This window comes from Pyrus communis, chromosome 14 (genome assembly GCF_041283825.1).
Source record: "Pyrus communis isolate YQ-2024b chromosome 14, ASM4128382v1, whole genome shotgun sequence".
Classification (NCBI taxonomy): domain Eukaryota; kingdom Viridiplantae; phylum Streptophyta; class Magnoliopsida; order Rosales; family Rosaceae; genus Pyrus; species Pyrus communis.
Genome location: NC_142578.1, coordinates 17867760 through 17886981, shown reverse-complemented (window position 1 = coordinate 17886981; position 19222 = coordinate 17867760). Strand labels below are relative to the sequence as shown.

Genomic DNA, 19222 nt, shown 5'->3' with positions numbered 1-19222 from the left:
GGATAAAATTTCTTGCATAATTTAACAATATTAATATTGTCATGTTTTGCTAGTTTTACTATGTAATACTGCTAATTGAAGTATTATAGCTTTTACTTGTCCAAAATGACATTTTGAGTGGCTTGTTATGTCATTAGGCCTTAAAAATGCCCCGTCGATCTTTCAAAGAAAGATGGATCAAATTTTCAAAAAATATGATAATTTTTGTAGCAGTTATGTAGATGATATTTTAGTACATAGTAAAAATAAAAATAAACATAAAAAAACATATACAGATAGTTTTACAAGAATTTATTGATAAGGGATTTGTAATTAGCAAAAATAAAATTAGAAAAGCAAGATATAGAATTTTTAGGAAGTATATTAAGTCAGGTACAATACATTTACAAGATCATATGGCCAAAAAAGTTTTAGAATTTTCAGATAAGTTAGAAGATAAAAAACAACAGTATTACATAATAAAAATAGCAAAACAGGATTATATTAATACTGTAGTACTATCGACTTGAAGTATCTCATATAGAATTTTTACTATGTAATATTATCTAATTGAAGTATCTTTATACATGCTTCCTCTTCTAAGATTGGATATTCATTGTAACATCCCACATCGTCCAGGGAAGTGGATCTTGTAAGCTTTATATGTATATTCTCATCTCTACCTAGTACGAGGCCTTTTGGGAGCTCACTGGCTTCGGAGTTCATCAGAACTTCAAAGTTAAGTGAGTTCACGCGAGAGCAATCCCAGGATAAGTGATGATGCGGGAATTTTACGCACACAAATTAAACCCTCTTTTTGTCAAATTGTAGTAAGTATGTAAGTAGGGATCGTTCTGGACCGGGGATTAGGAGGGATTGTTAATCACTTGGATTTGACTCAAAAACGTAAAAACAATATAAAACACTATACTAGACTCAAAGAATGCAAAACTAAACTTTAAAACACTAAGACAAACCAAAGACTCAAAATGCTTTAAAAACACAAACTAAACAGATTCTAAGCACTAAATTGAACAATAAAGTAAAGGGGGGGGGGTTTTGATTTGACGAGAATTGAAATAACAAAACAAGTTAATAACTAAGCAGATTGTAAAACGAAATTGGATTTAATGAATGATGAGAAACTAGTTAGAGGGTTCCTTATCCACACATGAACATATGCATATAATTTGATTCCCAGTTATGACTTCAACAAACGATGAATGACAATGCTCCAAGTTAATTAGGTCCGCTTAAATTAACTTTCAGATTTCCCTAGATTCATTGGATTGAATGGAATACGCATTACAACTAAATTATTCCTAATCAAAGTCCCTAACTATGGAATACGCATGATAGAGACATTCAACAAAGATCATTAAGTTCAACGGAAATCATAAACATCGACTAGGCATTCATAACTATGGAATACGCATGATAATCCAGCCTAGGGTTTACTAAACACAATCGTGACTAGCGATTTTTACTACTCATGAATATAAGTTCATAACGATTAGGTGAAATTCCCTTATATCCTAGCATCAAGTTTAGGCATGCAAATTAAGTGTCGACCCTCAACCCATATACATAAACAAGTTCTTAATCAAAACAGAAAAGTAAACCACATCTAAAGTTCATGAATTCATAACTGGAGTAAATCAAATCATAATCAACATATGTCCATGGCTTCAAATTCGCCTCTAACTAAAAAGAAATTAGTTCCACATGTTTAACATAATTGAACAACAAGTTAAATTAAACATGAAAACAGAAACAAAAGAAGAAAGAACTCCAAAAGTTGTAGATTGTAAAGATGAAATTGATGGAATTGAATGGATGGGAAGTTAGCTAAGGGGTTCATCTCCACACATGTTACACTTGCATATAAAACGATTTCCAATTGCTTTTCAATAAACCATGAATTCTCAACACCCCAAGTTAACCGTGATGCACTAATTAACCTTCAAATCTTCCTTATGTCAATGAATTGGATGATGTATGCGATAATTCAAATCATTCTCCAACGGTCCTCAACATGAATGCATAGAAGAGGTACAGTGAGAGATCATTATGCTCTATGAAAACTATAAATGTTGACGAGGCAATTGTAACTATGAATGCATGAAACTCTTGCCAAGAATTCATTTAACGCGATTGTTTATAAGCAACCTCCACTACTTGTGAATATAAGTTTGTAACGATTAGGTGAAACTCACTTATATTCTAGCGTCATATTCATGCATGAAAATTAAGCGTGCACTCTCAATAAACATACATAAATAAGTTATCAATCAAACAGTTAAACAAATTGAATTCACAACTTATGAAACGCAATTAGAAGTAATCAAATCATAATGCAAGCATAAACATATATTTCGAATCCCCCCCTAGCCAAGGGGGATTTAGTTCCTCATGATTACAAAACAAAGAGAATTGAAATTAAACATTGAATTCAAAGGAAAAGAAACACCTAAACATTCCAACAACTCAAACTTGAATTGTATGAACGTTTAGGCCCTCTTCTCTTCCTCTTTGTTGCGCACAAGGTCTAAGGATATTGTTTTGGAGGGTATTTGTATGTGGAATGGAGTGGGGAGTGGTGGAAATGTATATGAATGGATGGAATGGTTGAGGAAGGCACGGCAACAAGGGGTTTGTTGCTGGAATGAATGTGCACGGCAATGGGCTGTTTTTGTGATGTGAAGTGTTTGAATGGATGAATGAATTTCTGAATTGAATCCCCCCCTTGTGGCTGCAATGGATGTTTATTTATAGGTGAAAAAGAGGGAATATGACAGCTAGGAACTTGGTGGAAAGCTGGAAATGCAAAGGGGAATGCATGTGGCTGCAAGGTGTGAATGATTATGGGTGCATGTGGCTGATTTATTTGAAGGGAATGCATGTGCAAACAGCTAGGAAAAGTTGTGGAATGGCTGGAATGAATGGTTATGCACGGCAAGGGATGTTTGGTGCTGGAAATGAATGTGAAAGCATGTGCAATGACAGCTAGGTTGGTTGTGGAAAGCTGGAATTGCACAAGGGAAATGCATGTGCACGGTTTTGGTGTGGAGAAAGGGGTGAATGTGCATGTGGAATGAATATGTGGCTGCATGTGGATTAAAGGGGGAATGCTAGGTTGGAAATGCATGTGGATTAAAGGGGGAATGCATGTGGCTTGGCTGGAATGCAAAGGGGGAAGTCACGGCAATGGTTGTTGTTGTGATAAGTGATAAGTGTATGGTTATGGTTATGATAAGTGATAAGTGTATGGTTATGATAAGTGATAAGAAATGTGGTTTTAAGTAGTTAGAATAGGAAACAAAGCCCTTCCTTGCACGACAAGGAAGGGAAACATAAGGGGACACACGGCATGGCTTAAGGTTGCATGTTTTGTGACCTAGAATAGGTAGGATCCTTTGATATTAGGTCTTCAATTTCGTCCATTCCTTTTGCTCCAAACATAAGCTATCCATTCCAAGTCCAATTTTGCTCCAAAATGCTCCAAAATGCATCTTTTTGCTTCCTTAGCCATATGAATCTAAAAACACACGAAAATGGCTTAAACTACTAAAACAACTATGAATTAACAATATAAATGCACGAAAACAAGCTAAGTAAGTCGCCTAAATATGCTTCTATCAAGTGACCCATTGGGGAGTTCTCGTGTGAATTCCCAGAAACAAAACCGTGAGGGCGTGGTTAGGACCCAAAGTGGACAATATTGTGCTACGGTAGAGTCGAACTCGGGATGTGGTGGGGGCTCGGGCCGGGTGTGACAATTTGGTATCAGAGCCAATCCTTGGTCGGAAGTGTGCCGACGAGGACGTCGGGCCCCTAAAGGGGGTGGATTGTAATATCCCACATCGCCCAGGGGAGTGGATCTTGTAAGCTTTATATGTATATTTTTATCTTTACCTAGCACGAGACCTTTTGGGAGCTTACTGGCTTCAGAGTTCATCGGAACTCTGAAGTTAAGTGAGTTCGCGCGAGAGCAATCCCAGAATGGGTGACCCACTGGGAAGTTCTTGTGTAAGTTCCCAAAAACAAAACTGTGAGGGTGTGGTTGGGGCCTAAAGTGGACAATATCGTTCTACGGTAGAGTCGAGCTCGGGATGTGACATTCATGTTCATATATTTATTCATTAAATTCTTTTATATTATTATGTTCATCATTTTCTTTTGAGTTTTCTAAATAATAATTATCTTGACTGCTAGATTCTTTTATACTTATGCTTTTATATGCTTCTAAAGTATTACTTTGATCAGTAATGATTATTGCCCTACTGAAAAATGTTATATTAGGATTTATAAATAAAAAACATTATAAATTGTTCAAAAAGTTTAAGCCTAAAATAAATGGATATGATCCTACTTGTGAAACAAATGTTAATGGTAAATTAAATTTTTGTTTTTCTACTTTAAGAGACTCATTATTAATACATTGTGTTAAGTAAACTGGTCTCTCATCAAACTATGTTATTCTAATTGGTTTTGCTAATTTTTGTCTATATTTTTTTGGTACTAATTCTTTTCTTATGACACTCTTTGTGACTTTGGTATCTATCTTAAATGTTGTTTGTATTTTATAATCTTTTGCTATTTTTATTTCACAATTTATGGTAATTAAATAACTATTTTTTGGTTTCTCTATATTATGCACAACATTTCCTAATATTTCAGTACTCTTAACTAACTCTGCCGAATTAACTTCTAATAACCTATTATTATAACATTTTTCACACAGTATTAAATATGTATTATAATATTTATTTGCAACTAATTTACTACACTTATAACATCTTTTTGGCCAACCTAAATTAATATATTTATAATCCTCTTTATATCGTTCTTCTATGAATGCACTCATCACTATTTGAACTACTTGAATATTCAAAGTTTGAATCTTTCATATTTATACCCTCTATACTATAAATAATTTTATTATCACTTAAATAATCTAAACTATATATTAACTATATATTCTCATCTTCTTCTAATTTGAATAACTCCATTAAATGTACTTTATCTCTCGGCTGTTTACCTAATTTTGGACACTTAGGTCTAATATGTCTAATCTCTCCACATAAATAACATTTACAACTAGTTTTATCTTTTGGTGCTTTATATTTTCTTATCCAAGGTCTACTACTTCTTTTCCTAAATTGTTTTGGAATATATTTTATCTTCCTATATGATCTTGAAGGTTCTATATTGAAATTCTTATGTTGTTTATAGGGTTTGTATGACTTGTACTTCTTTTTATATAATTTGTTATGCTTATTTTTTTTTGTGACAAACATACTATTGTGGTAAATTTATATTTATACAACTAATATAAAATTGTTTTCTAATTTGTCTTTGAGCTTTTTGGCTACACTCTTATCTAAGTATATCGTATACATGTTGAATTCTAAGTCTTATTGCAATATTATTTTTGTTTGGATGCTTTTTCCAATCATTACAAATTTTTCTCCTATTGGTCCTTTTATTTTTGTCATATAAGTATCTAATAACCTAATATCACTAATTATACCTTTTCTTCCTAAATATTTAAAGAAATCTGAAGTATACTCAGCTATGTATTGTAAATCACAAATTTGTAATTGTTCTAAATTTCTAATAGCTCTTATTTGTTCTTGTTCACTTCTGTCATCTAGTCTATTATGATCTAAAAATTCATGTTTATTAAGGTAAAAAAACCATCTATATTAAGATGTGCTTTAGTTACCTGATGCTAATCTAGATTTTCAACTTTCCATGCTTGAAAATAATAAAAAACTAAATCATTTAAAGTATGCTCAAAATAATCTAACATACTTTGTGAATTACTAAAATCTAACATTAATACTGCATGTCCGCAACATTTTCCCCATCTTTCAATTGTTTTCTCTCAATTATGTGGATCTACTGTCACATCCCGCCCCGGGCCCCCACCACATCCTGGACTCGACTCCACTGTATCAGGATATTGTCCGCTTTGGGCCCCAACCACGCCCTTACAGTTTTGTTTCTGGGAACTCACACGAGAACTTCCTAATGGGTCACCCATCATGTGAGTGCTCTCGCGAGCTACTCGCTTAACTTCGAAGTTCCGATGAAACCCGAAGTCAGTGAGCTCCCAAAAGGCCTTGTGCTAGGTAGAGATGAGAATATACATATAAGGCATAGATGATCTACTCTCCTGGACGATTTGGGATGTTACATCTACATTGTCTAAATTTAATATATTATCTGCTATATTAATTTGTCATAATCTTCTCAAATATATAATCCTATTTTTTTCTAGATGGTCTCATCACTTTTTCATCTATATATTCTACTCTTGGCTTATTCATAATATTGTTCATTTGTTTGTCTTAAAAATTGTTGATCAGTTCTAGCTGTGTATTCTAGATTATTGTCTACTCCTACTATACTACTTTCTTCTACTGAATTACATTCTACTTTTACTTCTAATAAATTATTGTATTCTTTTGTTCCTAAAATATGTTATACTCCTATGTCTAAAATTAATTATTTTCATTTCATCATTTGAAATTCTATGTAGTCCTAAATCATATGTTTTATATTTTTCTAAATATTGTTCATTATCTAAATTATCAATATCTTCTATGAGTTTATTTATAATATGATCAAATTTTGCTCAACTAAATTAATATCTAAATTATTAAAAGCCATATGAATACTCTCATTTTTAATTTCACTCTCATCATCATCTATATTTTCTATATGAATTTAACTAAAATATGATTTTCTTAAGTGAGTAATTGCTTATTTGCTAAGTATATTAAGTGTAACTTCTTTATTAATACAGCTAATTTCATGTTGACTGATTATACTTACAATTCTACTTCTATTTTCAAATAAACCTAATTGATACAAATTATATTTATTTTTCTGTGTTCTTTCAAAACTTCTTCTAATAAATTCTTGTGCTTCTTCTTCATTTGGATAAATATTTTCAGCTCTAACTACTTATTTTCATTTTCTTATAAAAAGTTCCATTCTCTATTATCAAAAGAATTTATCTTAGGTCTTCTAATTTGATTATTTGTACTTAAAGTTAAATTTTCTAATTTTTGTAACAAAGATGATGGAAGTGATGAAGATGTGTTATGTAAAACTTGATCTAATTTTTCAGCTAAATTTAAAACTAATTGGATAATTAAATTATTTTGTCTAATAGGGATATTACCACTAGCTATTGGTGCTGAAAAATCTATTTAACCTACTGGTTTTTTATCTAACTCACTAATTTCTTTCAAAGCTTGGATATATTTTCTTTCTAGAACCAGTCATTAAACTGATAATCTATCTTTTTTTTTAATGTAACTTATCTACTTATTCACTCAAATCTTTTTCCACTAATTGGATTTTTTGTACTTCTAATTTTAATTGCTCAACTATTTCTAATGATCTAAGTTATACTTGCTTAGACTTACCATCTATAAGGTCAATAAGCTCTTTATCTCTCTTTTGCTAGGAAACCTTTAAATATTTTTATTATTATCTTCTAACTGAGATGTAATAAAATCTAGATTTTGCCTAATAGCTTTTATGAAATTTTTCTGAAAATATTCAAACAACTGATTTAATAAATAATTATGCTTATTATTTTCTAGTGTATATTTTTTGCTTGACTAATAATAAGATTTAAAATACTATTGGCTTGTGGATTTTCTTCACCATGTAAAATATGATTATGCTTTCTTAATGGGAAAATAACAAACTAAACTATTTTGTTCTAAAGTAATTTTTGTTTTTTGTGGTTCAGTAATTAAATTAAGATAATCTATCATAAACTACAATCTTTCTTTCTCTAAGATTATGGCTAATTGTTTCTTAAAAACTTTCTTTCTTCTCTCATAGTCTCTAAAGTATGATCTATTGCTCTTTTTGCTTCGAATACGTTATGCTGCACTTCTATGTTTTTATATTTACTAATAAATAAAAAGTGTTCAAGATAACCAAGATAAAACTTCAGTTTCTTCAAAGTCTTGCTAATTCTATTAGAATATATGCTAATTTTATTTCTATGCTAGTTATAGTTGGCTATCTAAGACAATAAATACCTGGTGGTTGTTGTTGATATGGTTTACAAGGACAATAATAGCTAGTGTTCATACAAAATTAAACAAGTGTGTGATATTAGTTGTGTTTATAATTTCCGCCCTTAAGGTACTTTACTATTATAATTGTACTATTAAAATGCTAAACTTAGCTTTGATACTAAATTCGAAAAGCAAAGGCCCGGTTAAATAGTCAGATGACCAGTATAACAACTAGACGTAAAACCTTGCACATGGAACTTGACATGTTTCAGCATGACGACCACTCACAATGTAGGTATAAGGCTTTAAAGGCTGAACTCAGAGGTACCTTGGTTAATGTCCAGTTATTTGTATGGCAAACATTTAGCTATAAAAAAGTGTTCGGACAAAGTATGATCATCAGTTTAGTAGGTTAATAATATAACTACAATAATGTTTCCTTGTTTTGGACTGGAAGTATAATTAAACAAATACACTAAACAAAGAAAGAAAACTTACTTAATACTTAAGACTTGGAGATCACTTGAATATATACACTTGAATTTTTATTGATGTATAAAATGTTTACAAAGAGAAGTGTTTACAAAGAAGTAAGCAAAGGGAGCAAGAAGGCCAAGAGAGCTAAAGGCTTTGTCTGTAGGTATGGTAGTCATGTTGGTGTGATGTGGTATGTAGGTGTGGTGTATTTACAATGAGAGAAAGCTTCTCTTTTATACAAGCATCTCTTTGGATGCTCGTCAACTTTTTCTTCATTTGTCACTTTGCTTCCACTGTTTCTGAATCTATTGAAATTGTCGGCACAATTTTTGAAACGTGGACTGAATTATTTGTCTTCTTTTTGCTTTGTCTCCTTTTGCTTTTGTTTTGATAATGGCCATGTGAACTTGCTGCATGTCTTGTCTCCGTGGAGCCCATACTTGTTATTTTTTCTTTATGCCCATTTTATCTATTATAACAATCTTTTGTCCTGATGAATAAACACAGTTTTTAGGGGCCCTTTATTAGTTTTCCAATTTTTTTATGCTAGTTTGTAGGGGTTACGATTTGGGTGTGTGTGTGTGTGTCTATATATATTACTTCTTCAAAGACGTTTAATTCCATATATATTACTTCTTCAAAGACGTTTAATTCCATATAGCTTTCTTGTATTATACATATTTGTTCAAAGATGGTGTAAATTCTATGTAGGAGAGCAGCAAGCTGTGCTTCCATGGGGACATCAAACCAATAGCCACCTCTGCAGAAGTGGCCAATACAAAACAAGTCGGCCCTTCACAAAATGCGCTGGAAACTCCCTCAAAGACGGCCAACGACGGTGGCTGTATCGCCCCTTGGAACGTAATTTTAGAACCAAATGTTTGTATAAGAACCCTGATTTGAGCAATTAGCTGCCATTTTATAACGATACGCCATTATGTATTTATTTCCATAACCGTTGCCGTAATGTCCCTATAATTTCATGTGTGGTTTCCGCAAGTTCACACAAATCCGATGAGTTATTTGTCTTTAGGCTCCTCAATCCATGTTACTGGATTTATGTCTCAAATTCTTCAGGTTATGAGATTTACAAAGGCATTCACATTTAAGACAAGTTAGGCACGAGAGTTGCCGCGGGAATGGCCAACAGGAAAAAGAAAGAAACAAAGCACAAAAGTGTGTTTAAAACAGTCCGAACGCAATATACTGCAACTGTACATGTCTGGTTTCCTTTTTAAGACATATGCACCCTTCCAATATGATGCAGACAATTCTATGTCCTACTCTTGCGTATACGGTATAATAATACATACTCCGCGCGCAATAGCTACAATATAAAATAAAAAAGAAAATAAACAAAACAGACATCCTTCTGACAGCGTATTATTTCCGGTCCTCGGTAAATTTGTTTGCCACCCTGAGATATGGATGAAATTTCCAACCTCAAGAGTGAAAAATTTGGATCCGTCTTCACAGAACAATAATTAGGGAATTACGGGGCCTGTGCTTCTAGAAGGATGTTTGTTGCTACATTGACGTCATTTCTAGCCTGCACTAGTGCCTGTCTGGCAGAGCTCCTATCAAAGCCCATAGAAACCAGAGTACCAATGGAGTCCTCTGTTGGCTCTGTTGCAGACAGCATGGAAGAGGGATAATTTCTCTGAAAACAAACGAGGAAATTGATGACGTGCATGGAAATATGAAATCAGAACATAACTTAATCCAAACGCTTATATATTAAATAACTTGTGCTGCATAAGCTTAAATGGCTAGCTTCAAGAATATATGTAAGCACTCCTCTATATTCATTTGAAAATTAAAAACTTAATTTGCACACCGATATATTCCAACACCAAATGACATGCATCATATTTAGATTTGCCTCAGTCTACCATTCTGCACATTTATTTTCTTTCTTAGAAAACAAAAGGAACATATGCAAACAAAGAAAAGGAACCTCAGAAACCAAACATAAATTTACCAAAAACAACTTGGCCTTGACTTCAGCCAGAAGGACAAAATAAACATATCAAAACAGAATTTGAATATATCATTTTCCAAATTACTTGGGGGTCATAATGTTATTTCTTTTGTTTCTGTCATTCATACTTATTCTGGATCAAGTTACTCTTCTGCATTTAGCGCAGTACAAAATTGGAACCATCGCAAATAAGTCCTCTCATCGTCTCTTTTATTAATGCCACACTCACCACATCAGGAGCAAACTCTTTTATCCCTAATTCTTACGACTGCGAGTCCATCTTAAACATACATGCCTTGCACAACATTCCATATAATAGGGTCCACAAAAGTTGCCCTACCAAGTTTTATATAGGGAGGTGATTTCCACACACCCTTTTTAGCGGGTTCATAAAACTTGCCCTATTTTCCTTTATATATACCTCTACTCATGAACTGTAATCTAACTCACTCCTGGGCAACAACCTGGTCCCTATCCCAGTTTGACTAAACCTGCATTCTATTTTGATCAGCTTTAGTCCTGTGCATTGTGGTGCCACTTTTAGCAAACATGTTCCCGCAAAAGTATTTTATGATTAGAAAGCCTTTGTCTTTCATGGAAAATAGACTCTTTCTTTAGATAAACTGAGAATATATATTATGTCCCCTTCTAACATGTATCTACAATATTGAAAACAGAAGAATGCTTGCCTCTACTTGCCGAGCTGTGAATGGTGGTGCATTTCCCACAACATTTCTAGATGGTGCTGCTGGTGGAGTCCCCATTGATGGCCAAGAAATCCTTGAAAAGAAAGAGGCAATGACTTCTGGGAACTGTGAAATGAGAAGACATGCACATGAATAAATACAAATGTGTTTTGCAAAATAAGCAACTATTGACCTGATAACCGTTGAAGTGTTCATGTATGTAAATGTAAGAGAGAAATAAGAAGGCAAAAGTACATGCATGACCAAATTCATATCCCTCAGAATGGTGTGATCAACATGCGTTCATACAGACACATGTACACGTGCAGGAACACATGTAGACACAAATCCACCATTGATTGTAACACAATGGAAACTCAAAAATAAATAAATAAATAAACAAAAATGTAAACAATGCACAATAAAAGCAATACACTGCAATGAAATTGTTGAAACAAACTGATTCTGTCCGAAAGTATAGCAAAATTTGTTACTGATTAAAATCAAGAGTCAAGTATGTCCAATTACTGAAAAGCCGCCATAGTTCACACTGAAAAATCGAAGCTTTAAAAGCCACATTGAGAACATGATTTATCGAACCCCCTAAATTCAGGAAAATTTATTTTAAATAGCAGTTCACAAAAGTCAGGCTTTTCTTTTCCATTTCCAAGGCCTAATCTACGATTATATATCTCAGGGTTCAGAGAGAAAAAACATTAATTACCGTCTGAACAGAATACAAACCCAAACTATTGGCCACATCTTGAAATACAACGCAGAAAAAAAAATGCATGGTTTCCTTTACTTTTTTCTTTGGTAAGATCATAAGTGAACCTCAAAAGTCGGACTGAAATATAACCTTTGCTTTGCGGATAGAGAAGACATTTAGATGATATAAGGAACCACAAACGACTCCAAATATCCCCGGTATGATTGATCGTTTCCAGGATGATAAAAGAAGCTGCAAGAGAGAACAAAATCTAGATTTAGTGCCAAGGGAAAGAAAGAAAGAACAACTTAGGCGCACGTTCTGCAACATATATGGTTAAATGGAGTACTTTGATTGCACATATTTTACCTGTAGACCGGCTAGATATATGAAAGACTTATCTGAGAAGCGAACACCAAATACACGAAAGCGTGTTGAAACTGGAATATCAAAGAAAAAGGGTACAAAAGATGCAAATATAAGACCATAAGGTCCTGAAGTAAATAGGTTGACTGCTGGATCTGCAAAAGACAGGAATTTGACGCCAAACTTTATCAGTGTAATGCACAGAAAAAAGCAAAACAATGCAGAAAACAGGAAATGAAACAATCTGCAATAATATTCCATCTATAAAGGGTTTTCTTCAAATTCCTTACTAATTTGAGTAACCTCAATCTATGTGCTGTCTACATTGTAAAATTGAAAATTGGCACAAGTAGAAGGGCCAGTGAGCTAATCAACCAGCAGCAGGATATGATTATGATTTCATCAAGCACTGATGCTGCCACAACCCATATCAAGAAGCCATGATATCCAGGGTTGCACTAACTATTGTTGTAGAAAGGAAGATGACAACTACCTATTCATCCAAAATATCACTGTAAAATATCATAGATTCCTGTTTTCCAATTGGCGAATTTGGAATTGAGAAACTCAGGTTTGGAAACGCAACAAACATGGCATAGAGGTATCCATGGCCCACTACAAGACAGATTTGCATTAGAAGGGTTCAGATTACACAAACCTCAATGAACATCATAAAAACAACTGCTCTAATGCTCTTATAGAAAGAAAGATGTTTTAAAATAGATCTTGCCATAGTCAATTTTTCACTAATGATTTCTAAGAGGCTTGAGATTTTCCAAAATAGACAAAGTACTGTCCTGTACAAATAGACAACTGCATGCAAGAAAACAAGGTAACAAAGGACCAACGGCATGAAGTCGGGAAAATAAATAAAAGGCAAAATAATGACATAAAACTTAATTTACAAACAAAAAGAATGTAAAAAAGAAAAAACTATCCACACCTTTAAGGATTGCTAGAGCAAGAATCTCAAATAGTAAAGATACCGTCACAGAGTACAATATGAACACCTGCAGAATCAAGGTATACTGATTATTACAGTAAAATCAACATATAATAGCAAAAAAACAAAAATCAATTGCATTCTGCATTGTATTTTATATTGTCAAAAGGTGGAAGTGAGACAACATTATCAATTAACAAACAAGTCATACATTGATTATTTACTTGAAGTACTTTTCATTTTGTGTGTGGTCGGGGGAGTGGACATGGCCCACTTGAGTTATATAAGATAGCCTGTAATATATCATGTTATTAATGCACCTCAGTACACCCGCCACACACAACTATGTATCTAGGCCATCCCATATTAGTTTGGGTTCAGATTAAATTTTCTCCTCCATTCACTGGAACTAGTGGTAAAACAAGTGTCCAATGTCCCAGCCACCAAACCCTTAACATATTTGGTTCACTAAAGAATGTGATTGTATGCGGCTGCATTTTTGTGATGGTACAAATGGCAACCATGAACAATGACATAACAATGGAAGTAAAGGTGGCAATGAGGTGTATGGTGGTTATGGTATGACCACTACCAACAACAGACACATACATAGACTATTACAATGTTGTTGGGCAGAAATCAAAATAACTGAAGCTGTGCTCTCGTAAACATTGAATGATCTTGATTGTCTTAGTGGAATCTAAGATGTTAGGAAGTGGTGTAGCAGCTGTGATGGAGTATGGAAGCCATATCCCTGTTGTGGCAATAATATATAAACTGTCAAGTCACAACTCAATTCTTGGAATCTCCCTTCCTTTCATTGGTTCATAAGACTATATTGAAAGTGATGCACTTGGCTTGATGCTCCCCTTTGCTTTTGCTGTTTCTTAAAAGCTTCCTTTATTTTGCTGGTAATGTAAAATATGAAGGGGTTTAACTTGGCTATTCCCAGTCACCTACAAGCATTCTTTGTAAAAATACTTGTCTTTTGGTGGTGGAATGCAAGAATATTTTGGAATTGTACTGTGATAACTAATTTTGGGTATTTTGGATAAAGAGAAATAGAAGAACTTTTAATATTTATGGAAGGGATGTAGTCTAAAAGGTGAGTTTATGGGCATCCTTACAGGTTCTTTTTTGCCTCCTTTAAGGGATCTTTCACTTCTGTAATTTAGTAGATTGGCAGAGCTGCTGTTGGATAGTTTTTCATTACCATTGTATTACAATGTAAAGATGTATTTTGGATTGTTTTTAGGTTTGTACCATTCTGTAGGTGGATCTCTGGTCCACATGTTGTGTATTGTGATTTTAATCTCTTCAACGAAGTATTTTTTTAGGTTTGTACCATTCTAGTTCCTTCACAAAATCCAATCAAACCCTTCATAGTTTTTTATAAGTTATAACTCATCCAAACTAGCAAACTTCTGAGAGATGTGTAATACAAATTACAAACCATGGAACCAGATTAATCTTTTATTTAGGCGAAAGATATCAATAATATAACATCTGACACAGGTATTCTGAAAAAAGTATGAACAGAGATGTCAGTGAATATTTTATGCTAACAGATTACTCACTGAGTACTTATTGGAACCTATCTGTCTCTCAAAGACCCTGAAGTAGTATAGCAGATACAGCCCAAACATCAGTTCTGGTGTAGATGAAAAGGCAAACACTGACACAATTAACTTCCAAAGGCGAAACTTCCCGAATATGTCCTGACAAAAAAAGACAAAAATAATTTGGTCAGAATTACCAATTCATTCAAGAGTTCCTAGCGCCTTTCACAACAACAACAACAACAACAAAGCCTTATCCCACTAAGTGGGGTCGGCATCCTAGCACCTTTCACTAACTAAAAAAATTAGGATTGGGGATTTTTATTCTACACAATCAACCAAGCTGAATAACAGTAGTTTGGTTTCATCTACTAATCCAAATGCTTTGTGGATTTTCAACTCGAGATGTAATCACCCTCAAGAAGTTAGATCACAAACAGAAACAGGTTATTAGGAGGATATTTGGTAATATTAAGGAACCAAAAGAAACTATGTTGCTGGTCCAGACATTGACTAAAATAACGAAGTCTAAGGCCAATTTCTCCTTGGGAGAAAAAATTGTGTAGACTAATTTCATTTTAGAATCCAGACACACAACATAAAAATCTCTCTATTTTATAGCTAGGGTGGAGTTAATTGACCAGTTTCGAAATTTCTCTCACCTTGATAGACCAATCCCAACCAAACACTGGTTTTTCAGTCTTGTTCTACTAATCTATGGGTTATATATGTTTAGTAGGGGTTACAGGAGAACTGAACATTAGGGTGGGTTCTTTGTTGAGGCCAGGCAATATTAAATCCAACGAGTAGCACCCACCTCTAACGTACAAGAAGACCTGCATGATAGGAGAGTTAAAATGCCATAACTCAGTAGCGATCTCCATAATCTCCCGAATCCTCAAACTGTAGTATTTTCCAATCTCTAGGAAGAAGGGAGAGTTCATCCAAAACTAAAGTTGCGTACGCAACCCCAATTCAATTCATCCTCAAACATCTAGACAAATTCTGGTTTCATGATACCTTGATATTATATAAGACAAAATTATTAAGTAGCTTAGCATCACAATAGAGTTCAAGCCCAATGTCCAATCCCCATTGTTTCTTCAAACTAATCCAGAAATAGCAGGGCAAGACACATTTTGGGTTTGCAACCTCATATTGAGTTGTCCAGACAGAAGAGTGAAAATCAACATCCAAATCTGACTGTCAAGTGAACCCAAACTAAAAGTAAGCACACGGAAATTAGAAAAATCAGTTAACCAGACAACAATCAATTCCAGTCTGAGGTATCTCCATACCAACCACAGCGAACCACCGAAAATCAACATCTAGCTGACTAGATGTCTAATACTGATTAATAACTAAAGTGTGCTACACACATGCACACTCACACACACACAGGGATTTAACTACACAATGACGAGCCGCCGAAAAACTATAATGATGACCATAACATGCTGAAGAATGATGCTGATGAAATAGCAACAATGACTTACACAGGAAACAAAACCCAAATTCAACAAAACATTTAACATCAAAGTAAATTAAAACTAAAAAAGAAACAATTTTGGCACAAAACCCACCTGCAATTACATCTTAAAATGCAGTAATTCGTCAATACTTAACATCAATAACAAAAAAAATCGTAGCAAAAACCTTAAAAATTATTAAAAAGTGGAGAAAAAGAGCACCAGATAAGACAATCCAAGCTTGCTCGAACGGCCCTGGATCCCAAAGAAGACGGTGAAGAGACCGCTGGCAACGACGAAGGCTCTGGTAATAGGAGCATTGTCTGCGATGAATAAACAAGAAAGCTTCTGGGTCATTCAACACAAAGAGAATCGAGAGTAGAAGGATACATAACATATGAAGATGGTTCAAAGCAATTTGGGGAAGTGAATGTACGCACGGAAACCAGATGGACCGCCGTTCATCTTCTCAGTGAAGGACGAAGAAGCAACAACGACCTTCACAGTTGACAATCACAATCTCTGTTTTTGTGATTTCTCAGCCCTCTCTGTCTTTTTTTTCTTCCGTTTTTCTTGGTTTTATTTTTTATTTTTGAGAAAAAGTGACGGGGCAAATTTCTTAGCAATCAGTTAACGCCACGTAAAAATGGCACAAAAATAATAGATCATGTTTATATATATATATATATATATATTATTTTTTTTAATATTTTTCACACTTCTATAATTAAAAAAACTATTAAAATAACCTTACTTAAATAATAGCCGTAGGTTTAATCTCACTTACGTAAGTGAGATTAAATCGTTACCGTTAGGTCCAATACCTCTTTCCTTGGTGATTGATAGAAATTTAAGGGTCGTATTGTTAAAAAAAAAAAAAAAAGGGTGCAAAGTTCCTCAACCTTGAAACATAACTCCTTTCATTTTGAATATTTGATATTTTGTAGTAATGTACTAATATTTTTTTTCATTAGGCTCTTATTGTGACGACCCGTCCCAAATTACAATATATTTTATCCTCGAGTGCGCTGAAAGGACTATTTTGCCCTTGTGGGCCGTGTGATGTGGATGTAATTATATAGTCTTCAATCATTTTTCCATCGACGTGAGAAGTGGTATTCGATGTTACAAATGTGGATGCAAATTAGGGCCGAGTCGAGTATGTAGTGTAGATGTTGTAAAGGAATTGGGTTGGGTTTAATTGCTTTAACCCAAAGCATGCAGCCCAATTAGGGCTTGAGACCATTTTAATATGGCCAACCCGTGGCCACACATACATGCACATGTGCAACCTGCATCCTCTCCCTCTTTTTTGAATTTTCTTCCCCGTTCGTACAACCGAGAGCATTCACCCTCAAACTAAACCAAAACACTACGGATCGAACTTGGTGTTTCCAAATTCTTACTCTTCTCAAACCCTAGAACACGGGGATACGTTATGTTAGGTGGTTTGACTTCGAAAACTCGAGACTCCATAAGCTCCGGCGAGGGGTGTAATTTTCTCCAACATGATCGCAAAAGGTTTTAGCTAGTTTTGGGACTTAATAAGGTACTATTCTTGCTCCACTAGCACTTTGGAACAATTTTAGAGCAGTTTTGATGTTGGGACACTCGGGTTTGTTAAGTTGCAGTTTTGGCCGGACTATCGAAGAATTTTCCGACCATATACCGTTAGTTTTAGGACTCTAAACAAGTAAGGACATGTTCTATTCAGTTAGAGCTTCATTTTGGTATAATTTTCATGAAATTTGGTTGAAAAACGAAGAAGATATTAAGGTTTAAGAATTTTCCAGTTTTTCGGCGATGCAGACGGTAGCCGGCGACAAAATCCAATGAACCACCGGAGAAGACAGAGCATATTCCGTCAAATTTGACGGAATATTCTTAACGGTGTCAGGTATATTTAACGGAATATTCTATTTTTTTAACGGAATATTATTCTATTCTTAACGGCGTTAGGGTTACCGTCAGCGTGCTAGGCACGTGCCTGCGCGTGGCCGGCGCGTGAGGGCGCGTGGGACGTCGGAAAATTATTGTAAAAATATGGGGATGCTCGGGTTGTTGAGTAAGCCACAATAGTATATTCAAACACCCTAATTAAGCAACGTATCAGCAGTTATTTCATAGTGATGGTTATGTGCTTTAAAATAACATTAAAATAGTTGTTTCACATATAGGTGAGACGTTTCCGGAGGATCAGCACAGCCAGGTAAGACTTGGGGGTTACGACCCGGCAACATACCAGTGAGTGGGCTTTTGATATATATATATATATATATATATATATATATATATGCCTTATGTTTCCCAGAAACTGTTTAAATGGTTTTTACGTTTTAAATGCCATGTCGTATGCATTACATATTAGAATTACTACTCGACGCTGAGGTAAGCTTCAGGTGAGTATATAGTGATGGTTGTGATGGTAGTGTGTATGATTATGATGAGTTGTTTTCAATGATTTATATCCTGCACCCCGATGTTAGTGCTCCAACCGAGGGTAGGGCCTAACCTTCACGTGATCGTTTACCTCCCGCACCATACGTTCACCTTGGATCCAAGGCAGGTGCCAACCTGTCGTACATACCACATTAGGTGGTTCCAACTCGTAGGTGACTTGCGATACTTCGCACAGCCTTCACGTGATCGTAGCACTTGAGTGTACTTATGTACACCTAGCCTGTCGTACATACCATGTAGGTGGTTCCGACTCTTGTGCAAGATTTGATTTGATTGTTGAGTTATTGATTCAGCCGTACAGGTCACGTTAGGTGACTCCGGCTGATATGTCACTTTATATTAGTGCAATTCACCTGGCTTACTTATTCGTGATTGAGATAATTGTCATGGCATACACATGGTTTGGTTATTCTCGAGTATAGGTTTCATATATATTTACAGTATTATTTTATGAGAAACTTATACGGGTTTTATAGTGAGGGGTTATTACATTTGAAAAGATCAATGGTTTTGAAAGTTTTGTTTTTGCCCACTCACACTTT

At 34.5% G+C, this 19222-nt stretch overlaps 1 protein-coding gene across 1 annotated transcript; it reads right to left on the bottom strand.

Annotated features, from left to right (window-relative positions):
- Nucleotides 1-9684: 9684 nt before the first annotated feature.
- Nucleotides 9685-16832, bottom strand: LOC137713697 (rhomboid-like protein 20). The gene is made up of 8 exons (XM_068453034.2): nt 16661-16832; nt 16443-16543; nt 14770-14910; nt 13193-13259; nt 12253-12404; nt 12034-12135; nt 11178-11300; nt 9685-10167 (listed from the first exon to the last, which is right to left on the bottom strand). Exons 1-8 carry the CDS (start codon nt 16683-16685, stop codon nt 10000-10002), a joined length of 879 nt encoding a protein of 292 aa, XP_068309135.2. The 5' UTR covers nt 16686-16832; the 3' UTR covers nt 9685-9999.
- Between the last annotated feature and the right edge of the window lie 2390 nt (nt 16833-19222).